At 38.3% G+C, this 27,449-nt stretch overlaps 1 protein-coding gene across 3 annotated transcripts in view; it reads right to left on the reverse strand.

Moving 5' to 3' along the window:
- Positions 1–27,449, reverse strand: part of LSAMP (limbic system associated membrane protein) — a 634,113-nt gene that overhangs the window by 18,546 nt on the left and 588,118 nt on the right. Inside the window, exons 5-7 of one of the 3 annotated variants that reach the window (XM_038002453.2) lie at positions 20,981–21,101; positions 20,369–20,517; positions 13,135–13,170 (exon numbers count right to left, since the gene is read on the reverse strand). In XM_038002453.2, coding sequence (XP_037858381.1) covers positions 13,135–13,170; positions 20,369–20,517; positions 20,981–21,101 — 306 coding nt within the window. Of the gene's footprint in view, positions 1–8,162; positions 13,171–20,368; positions 20,518–20,980; positions 21,102–27,449 lie in introns of those variants that run through there. The other 2 variants (XM_038002452.2, XM_038002454.2) reach the window with 2 other exon arrangements.

Raw genomic sequence — 27,449 nt, forward strand, 5'->3', positions numbered from 1 at the left:
TATGTGACATGATTTTTTTTTCTCTTTCTCTGTCTCTCTTTCTCCCCTTCCCTCCATCCACATCCCTGAAAAAATTCAAGTGAGTGTTGCAAAGATGAAAGATGCTCCATTGGAAACTACAGTTTATAGTTCGGGAACTCCCTCATTATCTTAGGAAATCTTCATATCTTTATGTGTGGAAAATTTTGGCATTTTGCTCTCTTTGAGTTCTATCTGGGAGATGAAGTGAGGGTACAACACATTCATAAGGAAAAGAATTGACATTTAGCACTTTGAATCTTGATTTTGGACAACTTTTCTCCAATCCTCTACTCATAAGAGTTCATTCACATTCACATGTAGGTAACGTAGAGTTTGGGAAGTTTATATTGTTTGCACAGTTGTTCTAATTCTAGGGTATTGACTTGAACACAAATGTCTTATTTTTCAACCTGCTGCAGCCATTTGTAAAAGAAAACATTATCTCTATGTGTGTGACGTAAGTCTTTCTATAAGGCCAACCCTCTGATGTGCTGCAGGTTTTGAAAATGACATAAGAATAATTAATGGCATTTTAAAAAGTCTGGGCCAGAGTTGGTAAGTGTGTATTTGCAGAAGTGGGACAGGAAAAAGTACAAATTCAACAGGGATTTTATTCTCCAGTTCCTGGAAATTGCAGAAAGGGGTAGGGTTAAAATTATTAAGAAATGTAATAAAAGAAACAGAGGAGGAGGTCGCACCTGCTGCTGCTTCCTCACTGATGCCAAGGACCTGAGGCATCACATTTGTAAGATTCTGCCATGGAAATTTATGGATTTTGCCCTCTGACCTTTATTTATTTATTTATTGACCACCATTTTGAAAAATAAAACCTTTATAATTATAGTGGCTTAAAGGGGGGCAATTTTTATTAATTCAATTTTCAAGTCACACTTTGAAAGCTATTAATGTCTTTCTCACAGATTTCTTCACTCAGGCTTTAGGGATTAGCAGCTTGTACTTGCAAATATTATTTTTTTCTTTTGCCATAGAACAGTATTTGTCTTGTGATTCCTATTTGAATTATTAGAGCTTTTGATTTTCTCCCATGTATGATATTCATGTTGTATAAACCTCAATGCCTAATATTTCTAGAATAATATTTTCTGAGAATCAGAGAATTCATTCTGGGTCTAGTGAAGTGGGAAAAGAGTCAAAATAGAGAAATGGATCTGAATCCCAACCTTAAGATTCTTCCTATCTTCTTTTCTTTCTTTCTTTCTTTCTTTTTTTTTTTTTTTTTTGAGACAGAGTTTCGCTCTTTTTGCCCAGGCTGGAGTGCAATGGCATAATCTCTGCTCACCGCAAACTCCGTCTCCTAGGTTCAAGCGACTCTCCTGCCTCAGCCTCCCGAGTAGCTGGGATTACAGGCATACACCACCATGCCTAGCTAATTTTGTATTTTCAGTAGAGACGGAGTTTCTCCATGTTGGTCAGGCTGGTCCCAAACTCCCGACCTCAGGTGATCTGCCTGTCTTGGCTTCCCAAAGAGCTGGGATTACAGGTGTGAGCCAACATCCCCGGCCTTCCTATTTTCTTAGTTAATAGGTAGACCATTGTCCTCATGACTAAGAGAATATATCAAACCAGCTGAGAAAACTAAGCAAGCTTAGCATGTCATCAATATTTGAGAAAGGAAGTTGGCCTCCCTTAGCTAGATTTGGGCCAGCAAGGAATGCTACACTTTACTTTCAAATAGCGCTAAAGGCTTTTCTTCTTTATAGTTGTCTGTGACTAGAAATGGACTTCAGTTTGATGCTCTGTCAGAGTAAATAATGACATAGGCATGAGTAGACAGTACCAGAATACTGCAGCCCTAGACAAATGGTGTTAATTCTTCACTGACTGAATGAATGAAACCAAACTAAAATGATGCTGGTATAATTTCTTGTTGAAAAATGTGAATAAAATATTTGGGTCTCACTCCTTATATCAAATATTCTATAGTGAATAGAATGTGAAAAAAAGATTAAATTGTCATTGCATTAAAAAGAACACATCTATTAAATGGACAATATTAATATGACAACTTGGAGAGAGAACAGATGAGCCCCCACATCTGAAAGGAGGACCCTTACTGGGGATCCTGGAGGTGCATGAAGGAAATCCCTTGTGAGTCAAGATTTGACTTAGACCTGAAAGCACTTTGGGTGTGCACATCACTGTGGAGAGCACCCTGGCCCAGGTAAGAGGGTGGCTCCTGGGCCTGCCTCTGCTATAACCTTGAACAAGTAACAGAAACATGCCCAGCTTCTGAGAGCATGGGAAATAGAAGACTTTTTAGGTTTTAAACTTCAACATTCTGTAGTACACTGGCAGCTCAAACATTCGGACAAAACATTTGTTTATATTGCATTAATGGTGTTATCTCTAAGGATAGGGATAACATATGAGCTTTAGTTTCTTCATTATAGTTTCATATTTTTCAAATTCTTCCATAATGAGAATGCATAAAATTTATCATCAGAATACAAAACTATTTATAAAAACAAATCAATGCATTCTTTTTTAAAAAAACCTTTAAATGTGGAGAAAAGGAATTAATCACTTTCTGATTATTTGGCACTGGCATTGGGTGAACCCAATGTGAGATTATTGTTGGGAATTCACAACATTACAAGGAGAATAAAATTTTTTCTCCATTTTTCAGTTGGGAGATACCATATAGTAAAGCAAAAGAGAAGCTAAGATGGGTGAGTCCTAATTTCCAAAGCAACATGGTCTTAACAGGCAATGCAATAAAAAAAAGTTATCATCCAGGTTGATGAGGTCCTACTGACCAGAGGCTTGATATACTGGGTAATTGTCCTATAAAGTAAGTATAGGTATATGATTTGACTTTAACCATTATGGGCTTTGCTCAGTGGTGATACGGATTGTTACAGAAAGAGCAGTCTCACTAAACACTCTCAACATAAAGAAAATACTTTCTTAAGTCTCTTGCACTAAGTCAGCTTTCTTACATTTTGAAAGTTTCTTATTTAGCCTGAGAGGTTTAGTGTTTAATAATCAATGAATTAAATGTTCCAGAATGCCAAAGAGGCTAAGTTTAATAAAGGGGTTTCTCTGGGCTATGCCACCTGAAAATATGTATAAGATTAGAAATCCCAGAAGTAAATTTATTTGGATCAGCTGTCAGTAAGGTACTCAGGACTACACATGCAGTTTCTGTCTTAAAGAAGAAACAGGTTTCTCTGCTCTTGTGCCTAAAACGCACCTTGGCACTTGTCTATGGGTGCAACCTGGCCCTTTGACCTTTGTAATTAAGAGACCAGCCAACTCATTTAATAAAGAACTGTATTCCAGGCCAGTTGCTGCGGCTCACACCTGTAATCCCAGCACTTTGGGAGGCCAAGGCGTGCGGATCACGAGGTCAGGAGTTCGAGACCAGCCTGGCCAACATGGTGAAAACCCGTCTGTACTAAAGATACAAAAAATTAGCTGGGCGTGGTGGCGGGTGCCTGTAATCCCAGCTACTCGGGAGGCTGAGGCAGGAGAATCGCTTGAACCCAGGAGGCAGAGGTTGCAGTGAGCAGAGATTGCACCATTGAGTCATTGCATTCCAGTCTGGGTGACAGGGCGAGACACTGTCTCAAAAAAAAAAAAAAAAAAAAGAACTAGCTTCCGGACCTAAATCTACTCTGTTGTTTATTCTACTTAGTTGTTGAAACATAAAATAGATTATATATGTCTTATTTGTGTTTAAAAACATAAACTTTATGTATACTCTAAAGCCTTTTGTACTTTCATGTATCTGATTTGGTAAGAAAGAGTAAAAATATAGGTTCGGATAGGTCTCCAGATATTTACATTCTTTCTGGTCTTACTCCTCACTTTCTATTTTCCAGTTCCAAATTGTGAATTTCTCATTTATTTTAGAATGTATTTTACATTCAAAATCCTAAGGCATGCAAGACCATCTTTAATCAATGTAATGTGCATTTTGATTTTGTATGTGTTAAAATCAAAACCATTCAAATACCATGAAACGAGGTAACTGGCCTGCAGAATTTGAATGCAAAGATAACAAGTGAGTTTGTGAGATTTCCCAGGGTTTTTAAAGCTCCTGGAAATAAGGAGATAAGGGATTAAAAAATGTTGGTATGCTCTGAGTCACCTTTGGACCTACCTCTATTGCACTAACCACCGCAGTGCAGAACTTGGTAAATGTAGTTCTGCTTTGGACTACTTCCAGCAACATTATTCCTTGGAGTTCCAGAATGCTTCAATAAAGTTTGGTTATCTATAACTCCTGCTATGTCAGTGACTCCAAATATAACATTATAACCAGGTTCTTGTGCAACTCTCTGAAAATACTGATGGCTCCTTACAACCTATTTCTACAACTAAAAATAAAAACCTACCATCAAACCTCCTTACTGAAAGGCTGCAGGTTTTCTCTAGACATTCTGCTAGATAACAGACTGTCAGTATCCTCCAGAAAGCTTAACCTAAATACTGCTACCTGCCACACAGTACATAATATCAATGTGTGTCTATACAATGAAGCCCACAAGTGCTCTTCCTGGTCCTGAGTGTAATACAGGTGAAAATGCCCAATCTCTAATCTTTATTTGTATTTCTCTAGAAATTATCTTTTTTAAAAAAACTTGATATATTCATATAAGGTATAAAGATCAAATCAGGGTAATTGGGATATCCATCACCTTAAATATTTATGTTTTCTTTTTGCTAGAAATATTTGAAGTATTCTAGCTATTCTGAAATGTACATACACTGTTGTTAATTATAGAAATTCCTCACCTTTAACTCCACTAGGTTTATCATGTTTATTTCTTTTTTTTAAACAGGCCAGACGCAAGAGAGAATAAACTATTAGGTAAAAACTATTATTTTTCTAGATTTAAAAAATGTATTAGGCTTTAGAGTGGATCCCTGTGAGTTAACTTCTTTCTAGATTCTGGACCTTTGCAGGTGCTGGGTTGTCCTTCTCTTCCCCCGCTTCTCCTCTTTCTGTCTTTTAAACTTCACTTTGACCCGGAAGTCTTCCCTGACCAGCCCAGACTAGCTAATGTGTCCTGGTTTGTTCTCCCCAAACACCTCATAGTTATCTTTACATGGACTTAAAGTTTACTGTGGTTGCTTAGTTCATTAAGTGCTTCTTCTCCATTTGATCTGTAAATCTTCTTAGTGCAGAAGCTGTACCTGCTTCATTCTCCTGTGTCATCCCCAAAACCCAGCTCAGAGCAAATACTAAGATATTTCTTTGAGTAAATGAATGGTGTCATCAAGATATTGAGCATGTCACGTTAACTTAATCTGTGCCAAAAAATGAGTTTTAACTGCCTATCAAGAATGAAACCTCTTTCTTGTGCTCCTAATGATTAGAAATCATAATGAAAAGAAAACGTGACCTCTAAAAGAAATTCTACAAAGCAAAGGCAAGAGCAAGTGGAGAGTACATCTAAACACAGAACAAAAAATCCTACTGTTTACTAGTTAGAATGGGAAGATTGATCCCCCAACGGAAGATCAGTCTCCAATGAATGGGATCATTCTGTCTTTTTTTTGTTGTTTTCTTTTAGCACTGCTGCACTTAACAGCTGTCAGTGATAAACTTACCTGTGTTCTGGAACTCAAGGGAGAAAAAGAAAACACATTTCCCAAGTTACTCTAGCTTGCAATTCAATGGAGAAGTGCGTTACTGCTTGGTTTCATTTTGTTTGGTTTGTTTTGTTTCTAGCTATTTCTGCTCTCCAAACATCCCCAGCTTCCAACTCATACAAAATCCACACGTATAGTTGAAAAACCATTGTAGAATGGCCAAGCAAGTTTCCAACATAAAACATGGCTGGGAATGCTTGCTGCTGTGTGAGCTAAAGAGCATGGGATGGTAAACAGAATGGACACTCAGCCAAGGTATGGCTACCTTCTACTGCTTTTTTTTTTCCTACAGGATGCTACTATTGCCCCCAAATGTCTTTTTAGGCTTTTTAGGCAGTTAAAAAAAGTCATGCTGAGATTCCGAGGTTTAGAAGGTGGGTGCTTAAGTCAGAATCTTTATTGCGAGTATGGGGCAGATAAAAAGTAGAATGAACTATTAGCTGTGATTGACAGTAAAGATACTATGTTAGTGGTAATGTCTGGGTGCTAATCATACATATGTGTTACAGACATGTGGGAAGCATTTTCTTTTACAATCAGCTCAGTGATAAGCGAAACTGTAGAGTAAACTATGGCAGTGCTTGGCTCCCCAGGGTCCAATTAGGAAGCATGATAAATGACTTCTAAGGTCTCTCCCCAACTGATCTGTGGTGGATATAAGCTGACATTCTCTGTGGAGTCCTAGTGAGTAGTCTGCCTACTCCCATCATACATCTCAGTACGTAGGAAAACCTTAAATTGGAATTCCAAACTCATCATGCCATGCTGTGTTCTTACTTGGCAGGTGTGTTTCTTCACAGCAGTATACAAGGGGAGGATCTCTTACACTGATTTTTTTTTCCCCATAAAGGTGCTTGTTTAGTTTAATAGCTACAAATAACTTGTGATGATAAAAGAATATCATGAGGCTGGAATGACTGTATAAGGGAAATTGTTACTAAGCTTAATTTGTATCTTGCCTCTTCAGAAGTTGATGCTTTCTCCAGATAGATGGGATAATGGCTTAGTGGTGCTTGCGTGGCTAGTAATCAGTGTTTAGAAGTGAATGTCAATACTATCAAAACATTTTCTTTGGTTTTGTTTGAAAGATGTCAAAGAGAACATGCATAGGTAATGCCTGGTAAATACGGTGGAAGATGTAGAGAAAGGAGCCAAGGAACAGATTAAAATTAAGGTTTATACTTTTTGGGTTATGATAAGACATTTTTCAGGGGCTGGGACTATCTTGATGATTTAATACTTAGAGGAGTTTTCTTGCTGTTTTTTTTTGTTTGTTTCCTCTATGTACTATCACTTTTTAAAAAAGACTCTCGCTCCATAGAGTCTCTGTACCCAGAACTCAGTTCCCAAAGGAAGGACTTCCTTCCTGTCTACACACAGCAATGTTTCTCACAGTTGACTGCTATGCTCATGTTAACTGGCACGTGAGGCAGACTGGAGAGCAAGCAGTGCCGCCGTGCACTCTGAAGACCAGAGGAGCCTATGTCAGTTTTCTGTCCATCAAGATCCTGGTCTTCTCACCCTTTGAGGCAGCATGCCAACATTTTCTGCTGCAAATCTCATTGAGCTCTTCTTAGGCAGCTTTATTCCTTTTAATTAAAAAGACAAGACTGCCAATTACTTAAACCTAATCCCGAAATGTAACTGTTACTTTGAAATATTTTTTTTTTCTATAAAGCTCATAGAAGAGCAATATTTCTGTCAAATTAAAATTTAGTGGAAGCTTGGATTAAAAAAAAAAAATACTCATTTTCAAATCCCTGCTGGCTCTAGACATCTAAATAGCACAGCAAGGCATTAAGGACAGGGAGATCACCAGGAAAGGCTGACTGGTACAGGCAGATCCAGAGTCGAAAAGCAGGAAAAGGCATTAGGAAGGAGTTCTAGGACTAAACATTCTCCTATCTTTAAATTGACTCTGTAGGATTTTTAGTCATTTAGCTTGAAGCTAAATGTAAATTTTGAGAGAAATAACACTTCCAAGCTCTTGTTGAACATTTAAATAATGGTGTGAATAAATTTTGGATTTATTCTTGATAGAAACTTTTAGCAGGGGAGAGAACAACAGTTTAGGAAACAGAGTAGAAGGAAGAGTAAAGAGGTGGGGGGAGATAAGACACAGAAGTGGGGAGAAAACCTCACCTATTACACGGTGTCAAAATCATTGGATTGATGAGTGAACTATTGATTCCCCATGAAATATTGGTACAATTATCCCACTTGAGTCTCTAACCACTAAAGCAAATCAGAAGGAAATCAGACTATTGTTCCCATAAAGGAGCCAGGGAATGAGGTATGATGGTCCAACTCAATAATTTTCATGTGTATTAATCAGAGCCAGTCATTCTGTTGTAAATTAGTGCTGACATGGCTGCCTAAATTCTATTTGTAGAAACAAAATCCTTGTTTCTGCCAGCCAGTGGGAAGGAGAGAAGTATTTAAAAAGGGAAATCCTTCCTACAGCATACTTTATACCCTTGACCAGCAAAAACGGCAGGTCCTTCAGGCTGATGGTTTGGCAGTCATGTGGTAGTATGTATAAAGGGCATCCACTGAAAGTCTGTGAGTGTATATGTGTGTGCCACACAACAAGGAACTGTGCAATTTTGCAGCTCTTCTTAAATGTAATATTATGATATTGGTAAGAAAACAATGAAAAATATTTTTTATTTGGCCTTAGGATGCTTCTACATTAAAACTTTAGCAGTGTGGGGATTTCAGAAATCCTTAGAATCCATAATACATCAAAATACAATAAAAGCACATTGAACTTATATCTAGCTTATGTCCATGCAATATGATATGCTTATACCTGCCAATATCAGTGCTTTTAAAAATTATAAGACACATGTGTATCCGAATATGATTATTTTAAATTCAATATGCCTTCTTTCTAGGAACTTGAAGCTCTCTTTTGTATATTATTTAAAATACCTCTTTGAGCTTGTAGGCATGAAAAGTATAATTTCTTTCCCATTTCACAGTTGGAAACACTGAATTACAGGAACAATGCTAGTAATTATCCATGATTAATAGACGTGTATATGTAAATCAACCTGAATAAGTGTGTGAAATTAGATGTGCCGATGCCAGATAGCTCTGCTCATGCTTTTAAAAGATGAATGCTTTCATATAAATCTGTGTAAGTTGGGCATAAGTGTGTGCTCACTGTGCTAAGCATATTTGAAAATAGATTTTGTAAAACTGTGTAGACAAAGTAACTGAGTGTTATAAGCATTGTATTACATAAAACAAATTACATGAACATTTAAAATTCATTGGAAAGATGCATATCTAATGAACGTGAATGTATACATAAGGGTGATTATTAATATACTATAGATTTATTTATGTGCCTGGGTGCAGTAAGGGGTAGGTTGAAATGTAGGTGTCCTTTGATCATTAAAAAGTGTGGGAGAAAGTTGCACGTCTCTTTCTCAGGGTTTTGGGAGTTAATACAGGCAAAAGCCCTTAAAACTCTAATGGTACATTAGAAGGCCATTATGTATGTTAACTATTGTTATTATTATTATTACCATCATTAAACAAAGAAAAATACTGTTGTATTAAGGAGCTGAAAAGAAGCTTTTTCTTTTTAATACTAAGGATGGTATTCTACAGAAAATAAATGAAACTGGAAATTATTCAGTGATCTTCACAGCATGGGATATGTTCAAAATTTTTCTCCCATTTTACCTCTCATCTTTTTGGAATTTGATTTCAAGAACCTATTACTGGGAATGCCAGGTGAGGGCGGGTGTACCCACTCCTCTGACTGTAGCTAGGATATAGCTGTTCTGATGCCAGGCCTGCCTGTAGGAACATCAGTCTCCCTTAGGGAGAAGACATGCCAGGCCGACTTCAGATTTCTGCAAGCCTCGCTTGTTTGTGGTTTGGATTTTAATTTCTTTCGAAACTTTAATTTTTGGAGGGGGGGTTTGTTTTGTTTTCTGAAAAAGCTTTGGACAGCTGTATTAATCATGCAAACCCAGCCATGTGCAATGCATTTTATCAATGGAAAAACAGGGATGGAATGGCAAGCAGCTGTGAACAAACCCGGTGCCATGCCTGAACCTGGAAGATAATCTCAACATTTCCCAAACCCACTTGCCACACGGGGTTAGTGAATGGAAAGGCTGTTCACTTGGGAGAAATAATCAGATGGGAGGCAAACAAGTGAGACACATTCCAGAATTTGTTTTGTTTTGTTTCAAAGTGGCAGTGATCAGAAAGGGATAGGCTGATTGAGTCCAGAGAGCCCCACGCTCAAGGGAATTTTTCGCTTGAGAGTTACATAAACAAAAAGGTTGTTTGCCCTTGTCCTTGCCCCTTGTTTCACTTCTTTTTAATTTTCTGAGGTGGTTTCAACACTTCATTCTGAACCTATGGTCCTCAATGTGAGAGTGTCTCTGGGTGCACTTCCATTATGAAGAAGAGCTAGGCACAAGTAAACTGATGGGGAGAAATGTTATCATTGCTCAGTACCCAGAAACCTCAGGAAACAATGTCAACCTCACAAAGTGAGAAAAGTTCCCCCAGACATTGAGAGCTGACTCTTTCCTCATTTTGCAAATCAGTGGATTTTCTGCAGCAATATAGGCGGAGGTATTTATGCAAATTTATGCAATTCAGGACTCATTTCAGAATAAAGCTAAATTAAAATTAATGGAAGAAAACACCTATCAGAAACAAATCAAGGATAAAACACTATTTTATTTACATGTTTTAAACGAAGGAGCAGGGAAGCAACTGGTTTTATATTTTGTTCTGTTTTTGGCAGATGGGGGAAGGACATTCGGAAATTTCTGATTGGCCACGGTAAATGTAAATTACCCATTGGTGGAATTCCAGTATTATTATTATCACTGCAGAAAATCAAGCAATATGATGAAGGAAACCCAAGGGAAATGCATTTGATTTATTGAGCCTTGTTTTTGTTTAATCACAGCTTGAAGGGGTTTAGGACTGTATTCCTGCTGCGACTCTGCTGTGCATCCCCAGTCAGCTTGATGAGCCATGTAGAGTGGGGATAGGAGGGAAGATCCTCCAATGAGCGATATTAACAATAAAGCAGCTGAAATGAAACATATATCTTTGTGAGGTTGGAAATTAGGAAAGAAAGTTCTCCTTTTTATAATGGGAAGGCAGAAAAAAATCTTTGTAACTTTTGAAACACCCACTTTCAAAACACCTTAAGGAAATTAATTGTCTTAAAAATTTTAGGCTATTTTACATCAACCAATTTCTAAGAGACAATTGATATTTTAGGAATGAAATTTAAGAGTTCACAAAGATGGTGACAATATATGATATTCAATTAAATGAAGATACCTTGCATTATAGCTATGACCACAGTGAGGCATGCTTCTCATAGATATTTGGGTACTTAATTGGCACCATAAAAAGGCTTAAGCATCGTATTGTTAGTATTTCTTTCAATGGGAAGCTGCATTTCACTTGGGTTAACCTCGATTGGAAAGACGAGAAGAACAGTGATTCAATCCCTAGGAAGTTAAAGTCCTTGTAAAGAACAGAAAACTTAAGAGGGGACTACCTTTGTATAGCAAACTCTCACGCCAGCCATCCCAAGTCTTAATGAACAGCTTTTCAATTTCCACTAGCAGAGGACCAAAGTATTAGTATAAGATAAACTATATTCTCTAAAAACTATTGGATCTAAGAAAGCTAACTACAGTCTACCTACAATGTAAAATCAAACTAGGGTCATTCTCCAATCAACAGTTCAGTTTGTGGGAAATACGAAGTTCAACAAAATCCCTCGTGCTCCATCCCTAGTCCAGACTGTTTTTCAGTATCTGACAGCTGCCCTTTGTGAACGGTGTCTGGCTTCACTTTGTTTAAAGTTACATATATCATAATGCGTGATCAGATAAATATTTGAGTTGGTGGCTGCAGAACTGCTCTCACAAAGGATAACTAGAGTCACAGTGATACTATACAAAGCTCCTCTCAGATGGGGCATGACCTCTTTGAAAATGCTATCCAATGGTACAAATGCATATGTGTGTGTTTTTCATATCAGGACATTTGCAAGATGGCAACATGATAAAGTGGTGTCAATCTCTGCAGCAACACTAGAACATAAATGTGTTAAAATAATTGTGGCATGTCAGGAATTCAAAATGGGATATTTTCCATTAACAGTAAGTATCATGTCGAGTCTAAAAAACAGGCACATTTTAATAGTCTTATTTTTAGTGGCTGGGATTAGAAACAGATTTCATTGTTTTAGGGAATTTTTTTGTTTTTTTTTTGTTTTTGTTTTTTTTTAATTCAACAGTTCTAAGATTTCACACTAAAAATAGTTTGTCCTCTTTTAAAAATTTGATAATAACCCTTATTAAGCTGTCTTGTTGATCCTTGAAACCTTGCAATCCTTAGTTCAAAAATAATTAAAATACATTTGCATATGTGAATGCATATACATGCAAAACATTGCTTTATTGACACTGAATATCTACACACAAGTTTGCAAGAATTTATAGTTTGGACAAATGTTAATGAAACATGATTCATCTTCAAACTTATAAAACAGCAGCCTTCTACCTTTAATTCTGAGCACATTGCCTTTATAGTGTGTATGATAATCTTGCTTAATTGGATTTATTTTTTCCACGCTAGGCCCCGCATGGCCTAGTTTCTGTTTTTTCTCAGGTCTTTGAGTGCTATTTGCAAATCACTTTTCTGGAATTTAATTTCAATGGTAGGTTGGTTTCATTTCAGATTTTTTATATTGTTTTAATTTTATTTGCCAATTTCCCTTTAAATAGCCTTAAGCTAGAAAGTTGTGCCTGCACCTTGCATCTAAATACGATGTAGGAGGCAAAATTTAATTTAAGTGCATAGAAAGTTTATGAAAAGGAATTCAGAATGATTATCTTGTTTTTTCATTTGTGTTTTCTAAGACAGGTATATTTAAAAGGACAGAAAAAAACCCATGAATTGGCCATGATTTTAAGAAAAGATAACATCTTTGGTATAATCCAGTTGAGTTGGTTAACCTTTAGCAGCATATACATTAATTTTTACAAGTAATACCAATGACTTCAGATTTGTATTGTATTTGTATAGACTTTCAACCATGAGGGGAGTCAATCAGAGAATCGGTATTTTTGTGGCTAGAGAATTTAACTGGCTGTGTCCCAAATAGGTGAGTTCCTAGTTACTCATAATAAATATTGACTGTAGGAAAAAATTGCTTGCTGAGTTTAGCATTGCCTTCACAGCTACTGACCAGTTTGAAGATGAGTCAGAGTTTGAAGATAAGTCGGGTAATAGTCTTGTTCCATGCCTATTCAACTGGTGTTGGAAGCAACTAATTGGCTTTTCTAAAAAGGTTTAAGGGAAAAAAATGATTTACACTGTACATGAATTTTATGAATGTGTTTTCCCCCCTTTGTGTGTTTTGCATGTTAAAGATGATGGAGAATGACCCAGGAAGAGAGCTACAGTGATAAAAATCATACTGACCTTGAATGGGGTGGGGGATTGTGGGTAAAACACGTTCTAAAGGGGAAAAAATAGTAATCATCATGGAGATTTTAAATATTATATATATATATATTTTTCTCATGTTTAGTTATTCAAACAATTATACAACAGACGAATTTCCATGCTTACAGGATCATATCTCTCATAAAACATTTCTCTGTACTTCCTAATAACATTAAACTATCAAAGAAATTTATTAACAAAATTAGAAATGCAGAGCGTTTAAAAAGTTTAGCTAGTGTAGGAGGACAACATCAGACTGTGGCAACCCTATATACAGAATCCTACTGGAAAAAACCCACCATCAAGATTTTAGATCTTTTAAAGAGTTGAAGTTGAGGGTGGGTTTATAATCGTGATCAAATTCAGGTGATACATCTTGGTCTTGGTTCTCGTCTCTTTAGCTCATGACATGAACGTGTGTCAGCTACAGATTTCTTTCCTCTCTCTAAGCCCTATAGTTCACATCAGTTTTAGCCAAGCATTTGAAGAATTTACTGTGGGCAATATTAGCTCAACATTTCCCTCAGGTTTTTACTTCCACATTACTGATACCAGTATAGGAGTAATGTCAAGGTAATACATTTCTTAGCATGATATAATTTTATTTTTAGTCTATTCCTTAATTCCCCCTCTTTTTATAATACAATCTTACCTGAAATTTGATCAACCAATCAAATTTGCTTGGTGATACATCCTGTTGAGGAAGTATAATAAGAAGTACTTTTCTTTTGAACACTAAGGTCTTAGCTTAAAAGTATCTGATAGTCCCATACATAAGCTACTGACCATAAATAGAATGCACTGACAGAGTTCAGAATTTAGGGTGGCCTTCATTTATCTCATGAAAGACCTAAGCTTAAATCCTTTTCTGAGGCTCTTTCAGAAATATAGAATGGAATATTAGGGATAGGATGTATTGTTTGCTAACTCCAAAATTATGTGATAGTGTAACATAATTATCACACACTTTTCTGTGTTTCTCCTAGCAGCTTGATTAAATAAAGACTAATGGAAAATGAAAATCAACAAAAATCAAAACCACAATGAGAAAAGCATATGTGCATATTCAAATCTGATAGCCTATCATCTTGTGTCATATGCTTAAAAAGAGTAGATTTTACCGGGACTTTGGGCACTGGATACATCTGGACACTGAGAAAACTCAGTCTCCTTGCAGAGTCAGCTTTTCTCTCACTTGGCTGAAGTTGTCACTTAAATGTGAAAGTTTCCTAAGTCCATTAAGATGAAGCAGGTCAACAGCAACAACTAACAATTGTATGTTAGTTACACAAGTGTCAAGTAGAAAAATGGTTTAAGCCTCCACTGGTTATTTGGTATTAAGTTTCCAGCTTTGCAAATAAATAGCTAAACTGCTTTTAGCACTTATGTAGCAGTTGGAGACCACTGTCCCATATTATACTCTTGCTACTGAATTTTATTTTTATTATTACTATTATTATTCAGACTGTTTAAATGACTCCGTTTAATATTTTCTCATCATGCTGTTCACAGCTGGGTAAATGCACTCTGCCCTTATTTCCACATGACCATTTATATTGCTAAACCATCTCACCCACCCTCCTTTCAGTGCCTTTCAACTGCTTCTCAGCTTATTATCAACGTCTTAGCTCCACCTTGTTATCATCGTCTTAGGCTTATCACGCCCCATTAGTTATTCTCATTCTCTTAATTCCATCCTATTCACGTATCTTTCCTTAGATGCTTCTCTTTCCCAGTTTTCATTCTTATTCTTTGCGCATTTTTCTGCTGCTGTTTTATACTTCATGCTAGGGTTTGCAGGATCCTGTAAGAGTGTAAAGTGAAGTAAATACCACTTTATAAGGAAAAAGAAATTTTCCAACTTTTGATTTTCAAAACAAAGGGTGGGCAGAACCCTTGGTGCTATGCACTTCTCCTTTGGCTGCTGCTACTTGAGGAGGACAACATGCTTAGCAGCTGACTGGGAGATAGTGGGAACAGAACTATAAGGTTGGCCCTAGTACTATATGATATGGCTCTTAGCAAGGTCTCTCAACTCTGAGCTTTGGTTTCTTACCTGCTAAGTGGGTGGGCGAGGGGAGGAGAAATGTATCCACAGAGAACTCATTTAAGGAGTTTGCATCTAGTGTTTCAAACTACATGTCGGTAAATAGCAGCTCAAGCTGTTTTATTGTGTGGCATCTTAAAGTAGCTGGTTAAAACGCTTTGCCAAATCTTCACTCTGTTAACCAGGTTAGAGTGCAGTGGCCTGATCTTGGCTCACTGCCTTCTGCCTCCCAGGCTCAAGCAATCCCCCTACTTCAGCCTCCTGAGTAGGTGGGACCACGGGTGCACGCCACCATACCTGGATAATTTTTTGTATTTTTGGTAGAGATAGGGTTTTGCCATGTTGCCCAGGCTGGTCTCGAACTCCTGAACTCAAGAAATCCACCCCCCTCAGCCTCAGCTGGGATTACGGGCTTGAGCCACTGTGCTTGGCCTAGGCTTTGCCAAGTCTTGACTGGCATCATCAAATGCTGTATGTTTAAACAGCAAGTCTTTCCGATAACAAAATACTTTTTAAAGAAAACGGGGAGGCCCTCATTATAAAGACACCCTCTAGGGCTGGATTACTCTGGTAGTACTTGAAATGTAGTCAACTACGGCTTTACAACTTAATGATATTTTAAAGTTTAAAAAGAAAATTAAAAACACCTCCTACACATGGATGCAGCAAAGCCCTGTGTAGATTTTTTTTTTTTTCGTATTTTTATTCTTTTGTACTCAAAAGCCTCAAAAGACCTTTACAATCCATGCATTTCTCTAAGGCACAAGGTAATCAATCAGTGGGATTGTTCTTTAATGTGTGGGAAAATTCTCCTCCTTATTCTCCTCCTAGACCAAACGCTGACTACTAGGCTGGAATATACACTGAGAACGTCAACATGCCAAAGAGAAGCCAATCATTGAACTAACCTGGTGGTAGCAGGCTACTGGGGGTTAATGAAAACAGAAGTGGGAGGCAACACAAGCAGTGCCCTTGGGTGGGAAGGGATGGAGCAGTATAAAGACAGTGGAAAGACCTCGTTGAGTGAAAAAAGGAGAAAAACAAATAGATTCTGCTCACCTCCTAACTTACAAGATATATCTCCTAGTATTTATGCCCACATACACCAATGCAGATAATGTGTTGATTTAGGGCCTGGACTCTCGAAATAGACTACCTGAATTTAAATCTCAAGCTCAGCCTTACTTAGTTGCACTGGTCACTTAACTTTTCTATGTAATGGAGAAACACAAGTACATAGTAGGGTTGTTGTGATGCATGCCTGTAGTCCTAGCTACTCAGGAGGCTGAAGTGGGAAGATTGCTTTAGCTCAGTTCTGGGCTATAGTGTGCTATGCTGATTGGGTGTCTGCACTAGATTTCACAAGGTGGCCTCCCAGAAGTCAGGGACCAACAGGTTGCTTAAGGAGGGTCGAACTGGCCCAAGTCAGAAATGCAGCAGATCAAAACTCCTATGCTCATCAGCAGTGGAATCTTGCCTATGAATAGCCACTGCACTCCAGCCTGGGCAATATAGCAAGACCCATTTCTGACACAAAAATATAATTTTTAAAAATCAGATCATGCATGTGAAACATTTAGCACAGTGCATACTGCAGAGTACATTGCACTCACTTAATAAGAAGTGACAACATTTAAATTATCACCCATCACCCTTTCTTCCTTCATGTCGGTTATTTTAAATCTAACTCAACAAGAGCATGAAACAAGATACACTATCACCTTTGTGGGTGAATTTTAGTTATCAGTCTGGAAACACAGTCTGTTGAGTTACTTATGCAGATGATGGAACTTGTCTTGGCATCACTTGAAGTCCAAGTTTTCATCCATGTCATGCATATCCCCCTGTCTGACAAAGACTAGGGAGCCGAATCCTTGCCCATACATTGTGCCATTGGATTAATGTATTCAAAACGTTAGATAAGGTAATGCTTAGCCCAAGGATGAAGAAAAAGATATACAGGGCATTACTTGGTTATACCGACTGAGGTAGTGTGGATCTTTGACAGACACAGTGCTAGAATGTGTAGAGAACTAGATAAATGAGAAAGGAATGCTTCCACCAGCTTGGGGAAAAATTACTATGATTGCAATGTATTCTTACACTCTCATTCCATGACTTTGACCCCTCTGGAGATCAGTATTTGAATAGAGAGTGGGGAAGTATATGTATGCATGTGACCGCAAGTTGACACTGTGTGAAAAGTCAGCTCATCACTGTGGTGGATACGGCTGAAAATGCGCTGACACACCAATGAAGATGAATAATCGCTAACTCTTCAGGGGCTCTGGCTCTGGGTCTCTACCTGCTGCTGCCGCAGGCTGGCAGAGGCTCACCAGCTGCCTGTTATTCTCTGGACTGGCTTGGTCAGCAGAGAACCCCGCTGCCCACACAGTGCTTCCATCAGGGTTGTGGCCACAGACACCTGCCCCCGAGCATTTCTCCCCTCCTGACTCTGTTCTGTGGAAAATTACCTCTGCTGACACTCGCACAGTGTCTTCCTTTCCCCATTAATCCCATTTATTTGAATGTAAGTAGCAGACCATTGACCCACACATGTACTGTTATTATTTTCCCCTCCCTCCCTCCTTCCTTCCTTCCTTCCTTCCTTCCTTCCTTCCTTCCTTCCTTCCTTCCATCTTTCCTTTCTTTTATCTCCCTCCCTCTCTTTTTCTTTCTTTTCTTTTAGAACTCTGTGAAATATAAGGTTCTAACTATGCAGGTTGTAACAATGGACCTCCCAAAACTAACTGGTGGTGGGTAGGTGGGTGGGTGGAGGGACTGCCAGTCCTGCTCCAAAAGAAGGAGAGCTTCTCCCCCAAAATGTTTGTTCTTAGGCCTTGGATCTAAGAAATAGTGCAATAGATTTGACAATATTCTGCAATTCGAATAGTTCCTTTTTACCTCAAAGCCTAATGATCTTTCATATTCTATTCTTCAGTAAGGATTATACCTCCTAACTTTCCCGTAAAAGTGGGACATCCATTCTAAACCAAATGCTGATGCATGTGGTGCCTCTGCATGCTGCCAAAGACACAACTATGGTAGTGCCTATGAGGGATCACCAGGAAGTACTACATCATTAATCACTGCACCACAAAATCCTCCAATGTATAATGGAGGGTGACTTCTACTAAATCATAAAGGGCAGTGTGATAGGATACACTTGTCTGATTATTCCCTGATTTTCAGCTTACAAACAGAAACTCTGTAAGATTTTTGACATTTCTCAATTTTACTGGGTTAAGGGTATTGGTATTGTAGGGCTTGATGCTACCTTCCATGACCTCTAGCAGGATCTCATTGCCTTTGACCTAGTCTATGCTCACTTTCCCTCCTCCCTCAAGTATTCCATCCTTCCAGCCTCTTTCCCTTTCCTCTCTCTCAGGCTATAGGCGATATTTTATTTATTATTTGAAATATATCATTAGGATAATTCTTAGTCTAGGTTAAATAGAAAGAAAATATACTTTAATGCAAATGTATAATTGCTCACTTTCTGTAACTCATCCAGTTGTTCTACCTTCTCTTTACTAATCTCTAAACAACCTTCTTTTTAAGGTTTTAAGTGTATGTTGTTCTGCTTAGCCAAGTCAACTTAGATTTGGTAAATCTTAAATTCCCAGTTGAGGCTGGTTTCCCCCGGCTACCATTTATGGAATCCTTAATGTTAGGAATGAATCAGGTAACTACAGTTCTTAAGAAGTATATTCTCAAATGTCTTAGGGATATTGATGTCTCTAGTTGCGGCAAAGAATACTGATGTTTGCTCTTTGGAGACAAGTAAACATGTTGTGAATTTTAAACTTCGTGTGGAGGCAGCATTTGTATAACTGTATCTCATCAAACTGTCACAGACTGAAGTCAATGAGAGTTATGAACGAGAAACTAAAGGCCAAAGTTAGAGTCATTTGTGGTTGTTGCTTTTATAAATGGAGTTGGATCTTAAACAGTTTTAAAATGGCTTTAACACTACATTTCAAGAGAACTCTCACTTAAGTTGATTTTTTCCTAAAAAAATTTTTTTTCTCGAAGGCTCATCTAAATGGAATATAGCAAGATAGAAAGATTTCTTCTGGTCATAATATTTCCAGTTTTTCCAATAGAATCTGTGCAGAAAAAAAACAACTTAGTGGTTTGTTATTCCAAAATAATAACAGTACTTTTTTTGGACTTTTCCCTTTAGTCCAAATGAACTTTCTGATTCAGCATGAGCTAACTTTTTGATTTGTTTTGCTTATTCTGATAAATGTGTCTCTATTCCAAACGTTATCATTTTCTTGTGACTCCATTTAGCCTCCTTCTGTTTCTCAGAGGGTGTCTTCTTCTGTGCTCATAGTCACCTGCCCAGCAAAGCTGGGAGTGAGAGACTTGACTCTAACTTGCTGCTAAAGAGCAGGACTCCAAGGTCGGGTCTCCTATTAACATCAGTGACTTTAGAATGACTGCGTCCTCCTTGGTCTACTTTCAGGATCTTCTCTGGTCTTCAGAAATGTTCCTCTTTCTTACCATTCTATCTCTGTTCCAAAAATATATATCAGAAAAGTAATGTCTCTTACTGTCATACAGAAAACTTTCTGCAACCATTTTTCCTCCTTTAGATTTTACGTTTTAATAATTTATTCCACCCTTCCTCTTGTGTTGTTAAAAATGTACTTTCTTTTTCCAGCCTCTCCCTTCTCTCAGCACCTTATCTATTCTCACTGAATATTTCTTCCTCAATCACTCTTATCAGTGCCTTCAAAACATACACACACACACACACACACACACACACACAGTTATCCATTTCCAAGCTTTTACATCACCTCTGCTTCTTAAAGGACCACTGCCAAAGAGACTTGTGTTCTCTGAATATTATTTCAGCTTAACCAGGAAAAAACAAAACAAAACAAAAAAACAAAAACTAAGGAAAACAAACAACAAGGCCGTTATCAGAAGTAAGAAAGATTATAGAGAGAAGTTGCTCCTATTTGTAAATCTCTCCATTTGTAAATCTCTCCTATATGCACAGGGACTGAGAACCTTGCATTTTTGTTTCAGTGCATATATCCTTATTTGTGTTTAAGTGAACCTTTAATAGATAAGGGAATGGTTTTCACGTTTTTCATGTGAAAAGTCAATTTAATTCCACCAAGTTGGGCCCTGCTTTGGCATACTTACTGAAAAGGACTAGGCTGGCATTGGTGACCCCCAGCTTGTTGGCAGCCACGCAGGTGTAGTTGCCATAGTGCTCCTCAGTGACATTGGTCACCGTCAGGGAAGACTGGCCCTCCGTGCTCTTAATCTCAAGACCATTGGCACTATTTATCCTAAGAGTTCAAAAACAGAAGAATAGAAAGGAACACTGGTGAAGGTTTTAGCTTAGGAATTCTTTCCCCATCCTGACACTGCAGGAAAAGGAGAGAAAGGAAGTAGCTAGGATTTGTGGTTCCCTGCCCAATTCCTATTTTAATTGTGCAATGCCATATTATCAGAATCAATGTCCATCAACAGAGAAAACTAGGGAATGGGTTTGAGTTTCTGTTATAGGCAAGAAAGACATGTAGGTGAAAGCTACCCGTTGAACTGTTTTTATATCTTACCTGACTGCTTTTGGGCTTCAGCTTAAGAGCTACAGGCCCCAAAGAATTTGGTAAGAGATATTAAAAAGGAAGAGTGTGAGAATATAGTTCTACACAATTACACTGGCTTGGCTTCGGCTTTGTTGTGGGGCTTCCGGTGTCCCCAGGCCCATGCAGTGGAGTCACGGGGGATGGTAGGTTTGGCACATACCTAGTGTCATCCCGGTACCACTCAAAGTCAGGTGCAGGCACTGCCGAGGCCTCACATTTGAGTGAAGCTTGTCGTCCTGTGGTGGCTTCATTGCTCTTGGATTCTGTGATAGTGGGAGGATCTGTAGGAAGGACAGGCACACAAGTTTATATGAGGGTCGGGGTGCTTAGAATTTCTATTCAGGAAGGAATGAAGGAGGACAATCTGATCAGAGAGAGGCAGGAAGGGAGCCACCTTAAAGCTCCATTTGTATGAATTATATGATCAGCTGAATGGGGTTGATCACCAAAAAACTAAATAAAAATAACAGATAATTAATGAAAACATAGACTCAGTTTACTTAAATGAGACACTTAGCAGGGTTTTATGGAAATGGAATCTAGAATTTCTTTATCCCTCCTCCAATAGGTCATGGTATATAGTTATAGATTATAAATATTTATATAGCTTTTTCTTTTTATAAATGAAGCAATGATACCAAAGGACTTAGGTATCTCAACATATAGTTTGACCATTTTTCTTTTTCCTCTGTCATTATAGTTTGAGATGGCCTTGAGGAGTCTGATGAAAATAATAGCCAGCTAAAGCCTTTCCAACGCAAGTTTGGTCTGATACTGTTGCAGGATTCACAAACAAACAAACAAACAAAACTAATATTAGGTGATTACCTTCTTTTCTTTAATGTGTTCCCTTATCATCACAACCCAGGTAAATTTAGCTTTTATGTGTGGGGGTATGGTTTAAAGCCTATGCTGGTACATAGAAGACTTACTGGTATATCAGCCTTCTATTCTCTCTGGCAGTTGGGCACTTGATTTTTATGCCCAGGAATGGGCCTACAAAACTATCACAGGCTTTAAATCAGCTGAGAAACACATTTGACATTCTAATTTTCCATGACTCATTCAAACAGTCCTACATGGATGGAAAGAGTGTTTGCATGTCCACTTGACTGTGTTAGGATTGTAGACTCAGCCTCCTGCACCGGATGATGCTGTGTTTGTGCAGGTTATGGACCTTCAAGGAGAGGCCTTTCCTGTCCAAAGGTTGTTTGCCAGAAAATGGCAACTTGGCTATGTACACATGGGAAAAACAGACCCAGACGCTCTGTTTAGACTCTGTAGAGGAAAAAGCTCATTTAGGAAAATTAGTAAAGTGAACGTTAGTGGGTAAACTCATTTAAGCCCTGCCCTTCGGCACCTGATCTATCTTCCTTATTTCTGATTTTTTTTTAATGCTAAAAAACTATTGCCTAAGTTTTCTACCTATAGAAGACTGTAATTCTCTGAGTTTAAAGGAGTGTACTAGAAAGCATCTGATTTGTCTTTAATTTCCTTCTTGATTTTACTTTCCCATAAGCTTAGACATTTTTAAATCACTGTCAGAGTTAGAGCACATTTGAATAAAGACTTGTATGTAAACAGGCATGCTAAATGGGGTTTTGTTGTTTTACTGCTGCTGGTATTGTTTTGCTTTAGACTTACTGCCTTATTTCCCTATAAGCACTAAATGGGAAGATGCTGTCATAAAACGAAACCTGGATTGGAAACTAGGAGTCCTGGGATTTAGTTTGAGTTCGGCTGTTTCGACTTCCCATCATACATTTTCTTTCTGGGCCTTGGTTTTATTACCTATAAAATGAGGGGATCCTATTTTAATGATTTATAGCATCTTTTCCAACTGTAAACTATCCCAATTCTAGTTAAAACTGCTCATTCTTTACAAACGGGTGGTTGGCATCATTATGATCCAAGCGTATTTTCAAACCCTTAACTAATTTAACTCTTAAATTGCTAACTTTCCCAATTACTCATTTATCTATTCCATGGTTTAAGAACCAGAATTAGCAGTCGAGAAGAGGAAATCTGAGGTCTGATTTTGACTCTACTCTTAAACAGATCTGTGGTCTGGGAAAACATCTGTACCAGTTTGAGCCTTTTTCTTTTTTATCTTTCTAAAAAAGAAGCTAGCTTCTAAAATTGGTTATATAGATCATTAGAGCACATCAGTTCAAAGGATAATGCAATAGTAGTAGTGGTGCTGTGGGGAGATATTAATAAAGGACACAGAATAGAAGTTCTGGGCTTGGATTTAAAGTCTGGTAGACATGAGCTCAAATCCAGGCTCTGTTCCTCATTGTCCTTCCTCATTTGAGAGTTTAATACTTTGCCCATAGTCACATCGCTTCCGTTTCCTCAGTTATAAAATGTTAGGGCTGGGCATGATGGCTTATGCCTGTAATCCTAGCACTTTGGGAGGCCCAACCAGGTGGATCACTTGAAGTCAGGAGTTTGAGACCAGCCTGGCCAACATAGCAAAACCCCATCTCTACGAAAATACAAACAACTAGCTGGGTATGGTGGTGTGTACCTGTAGTCCCAGCTACTCGGGAACCTACAGCACAAGAATGGCCTGAGCCTGGGAGGTGGAGGTTGCAGTGAGCAGAGATCAAGCCACTGCACTCCAGCCTGGGCAACACAGCAAGACTGTCTCAAAAATAAAAAAATAAAAATGATGGAACCTGAGGCAGGGAAGTACATTTGAAGGCTGAGAGATAGTAGGCCTCAGAACTGATGAGACTAGAAATGTATTTCATAAGGGTGGGGAAAAGAAGCAGTGTTGAAAAGGCAACACTGTGATTTCTGGCTTGGGCATCTGGGTAATGCCATCCACTGAGATAAGATTCATAAGTAAAGAGATAGATGACTGGCAGTAGAATACTCAATACACATTACTTTCCAGTCCTCATTTCTTCTCACTGTATTGTGTCCTTAAGCTGCCAATGACTCCATCATCTGTAGCACAGTGGCCCATTGACATTGACTGAAGATCATTTTGCTTATGAATTTTGTTTGTTCAATTTCCCAATTTGTAAAATAAAATTTAACCACTGTTTGTGGTTTCTGGAGCCACATGGTTATAACTGCCAACTGGTGACTATTTACCCTTCATCCCCTACCACTTCAGGACCCAGGGGAAATAAATGATTTTTCTGATTGAAAAATTTGGGAAGAAGAAACTGGGCCTGTTTGAGTCATCTATTTCCTTTCTCCCTTTTGGGACCAAGCTTCCGGCCGGTAGCAGAGGTTCTCCTCTGTTTCTCTACGACAGAAGTCTTGGGCTCTCTCCTTTCTGCTTTCATGTGGGCAGGCCCATCCCATCCCAGGGCTGCCATGATTGGGGAGGTAAGTCGACGACACTAACCTATTATCTCTAGCCACCTTGATCTCTAAAAATGGGAACATTTAGGTCTCCTGACCACTCTTTTCCTTACTTGTCAATTTGTTTGGAATCTGAATTACTAAGCAGCAAGCTATTTATTAGCCCTTCAGAGACCCCAGCATGGGGAAGCTGGCAGTAAACTAGGATTGAGCACTTACAAGTGCATTAATCTAGTCAGTTACAAAGGCCAGCTACTTACTTCTCTCTTTGAAAACTTAGGAATTTTCTTGTACCAGGGTAAATATATGAATACTGATAAATATACAAAGAGCTCATTGTTTCTAATATTTTTCAAATGACACCATGGTGCAAGTTTATTTTTTCATGACTTATTGAAATGAACATTTCAAAATTCATTTGTAATGAATTCTGCATAGGTGAGGCTAAGAAAGACTATTACAAATCATACTGCAGCATGCCTTGTGTAGTTAAAATAATAGATGTCCTTATTCAAAATACGGTTATAATAAAAATGTGGCTTCATAAAAATGCTGCACAGAGAGGTCCATTGTTATTCTTTATATGACTTTGGAATAGCTTACAATTGTCAAAGGACTCTTCTAGTTTATATTAACTCAAAATTCCATGTTCTGAAAATATTAATAGGGCCTTTCTTCTTCTGACATCACCAATAACAAGACTCTTTCAATCAGAATGAATAGGGAAACAAAACAGAGGACTAGGAAATAAAATATCATTCATTTAATCTTACTAATATTGGGAATATTCATATAGAAGAATATTCTGAATAGGAAATTTAATGTATAGTCATTTACTGCATGTCAGCACTCTACTAGGTTTTAGATATCCTCTTTATCCAAACAATTAGCCCTAGGAGGTAAATATGATTAACCCCATTTTATGAAAGAGAAGACAAGCTTACAGAGGGTTACTAAGTTGTCCAAATTCACATGGTCAGTATTTGATGGACCATGGATTTAACCCCAGGTCTGTCATGCTCTGAAACTCATGTTCTGAACCTCTCTGCTCTGGTACATCTATTTGAATGAATTCTTTTGAAGAACAATGAATTTCTAACAGGAAAAAAATACCATCAGGGGAGGGAGCAGGCCAGTAGATGGAAAGATAAATGCTGCATATTTCTATTATTTATAGGGTACCAACAATGGCACAACATGCGGTGACACAGTGGATATAAACCTGTATTAGGAGTCAGGAAATGCAGATGCAATCTCTGCTAGTGCCACTTAACTTGTTACCATGGGACACAATGCTCCCTTGCAGCCCCTCACCTAGGAATACAGACAATGATGCCTGTCTGTCTATCTCACGGGTTTGATGTAAATATCAGATGAAGTCATTAATATGAGAGCACTTTTAACACCTAAAGTGATTACATGTATTTTTTTATAGTATTATTATTCACTTGGTATCATGGATAAAGAACGAACTCTGGAGTTAGACCTGGGTTTGATTCCAAGTCCACCACTCACAAAAGCTGTTTGATTTTGTGTCAGAGCATGCTTACGTTCACTGAGCTTTGTTTTCGTCCTCTCTACATGGGGATGATATACATCGTCTCCCATGGGTAGTGTACAGCGGTATAAAAAGCAGCAGAGGCAGAGGGTGTAGGAAATAAAAAACACATTATCTGAGAGAATTTAGAAATGATAATAAGACTGATTTAGAGTTGCTTTTTTTTTTTTTTTTAAGTAACCATGTGCCAGCAATATTAAACAATGTCAGTGATAAACTAAATACTTCTCACTAGGGCAGACCAGGCCCAATACATCCTCCCATTTGGTTGGTGATATGGTTTGGCTGGGTTCCTACCCAAAATCTCAGCTCAAATTGTAATTCCCCATAATCCCCATGTGTCAAGGAAAAGACCAGGTGGAGGTAACTGAATCGTGAGGGCAGTTCCCCCATGCTGTTCTCAGGATAGTGAATGAGTTCTCATGAGATCTGATGGTTTTATAAGGGTTTGGTGGTTCCTCCTGCACTCATTCCCTTTCCTGCCGCCTTGTGAAGAATGTGCCTTGTTTCCCCTTTGTTTTCTACCATGATTGTAAGTTTCCTGAGGCTGCCTCAGCCATGTGGAACCTCTCCTTTCTAAATTACTCAGTCTCGGGCAGTTCTTTATAGCAGTGTGAGAATGGATTAATATAGTTGGCCACTGTTGGTGTGATGATTACAGTGAATTGATATGAAATCTCTAGGAGAGTCTGGGTACTCTGAAGGCACTTAGAAAATTATGGTTCCTGTCCATGTTGCAAAATTATAATGAAACATTGTAGTACTCTGTGTTGTCATTGAATATTTCCTCTGAAGACCTCATAATCGATTCATAAGTATTAGGATATGTCTTTACCATTATCTACCCAAAGGCAAGAATAAACTAAAGATGAGCATGGAGACTAAATAGGTGTAACTATGAAGAGCTAGAGAAGCTGGCCAGTCTGGTTCCATGTTAAACAGTTATTTTTCTGGCCAAGGCAGGCAGATCTCTTAAAATCGAGAGTTTGAGATCAGCCTGGTCAACACGGTGAATCCCCGTCTCTACTAAAAATACAAAAATTAGTCGGGTGTGGTGGCACGTGCCTGTAATCCCAGCTACTTTGGAGGCTGAGGCACAAGAATTGCTTGAACCCGGGAGGCAGAGGTTGCACTTAGCTGAGATTGGGCCACTGCACTCCAGCCTGGGCAACAGGGTGAGACCTTGCCTCAAAAACAAACAAACAAACAAACAAAAAAGTTATTTTCCTAATGTTTTCTCATTAGGTGATTTTTGAATCAAATCACTGAAGATACCAGTTAAAATATATATACATTATCTGGAGGTCTCTCCAGTCCAATTGTGTATTTTGTGACAACTTTTGCTTCCTCTAAATGAATGGCTCTCAAATGTAAGGAAAGCTCACATTTAGAAATGTCAGCTCCCCAAGTGCCCCAGCATGGGTGTTGATTGGGTTGATTAGCTCTGGACACCAGGGTGGAGGCAGAAACGAATTCAGAGAGAGAGACAAATAAAGGGAAAAGGAGTTGTGAGGATGACAATGTGAACCTATTTGGAGAGAGACCTGTGGGAAAATCAGCTGGTCAATGGGGCGGGGACAGGCTTGAGAGCTGGGAGCAACTTTTGAGAAAAAATTCTCCAGGAATAGGAAAGGAGTCCAGTATTGCAAGAGTCTAGATAAAATTAACAGTTTGTATTTGTTAAACATTTACTAGGTGCTAGATACTATTCTAGGTGTACTGGGCACTAGGATGAGACAAACTCAAAAAC

The sequence above is a fragment of the Chlorocebus sabaeus genome, chromosome 22, assembly GCF_047675955.1.
Source record: "Chlorocebus sabaeus isolate Y175 chromosome 22, mChlSab1.0.hap1, whole genome shotgun sequence".
Taxonomy (NCBI): Eukaryota; Metazoa; Chordata; class Mammalia; order Primates; family Cercopithecidae; genus Chlorocebus; species Chlorocebus sabaeus.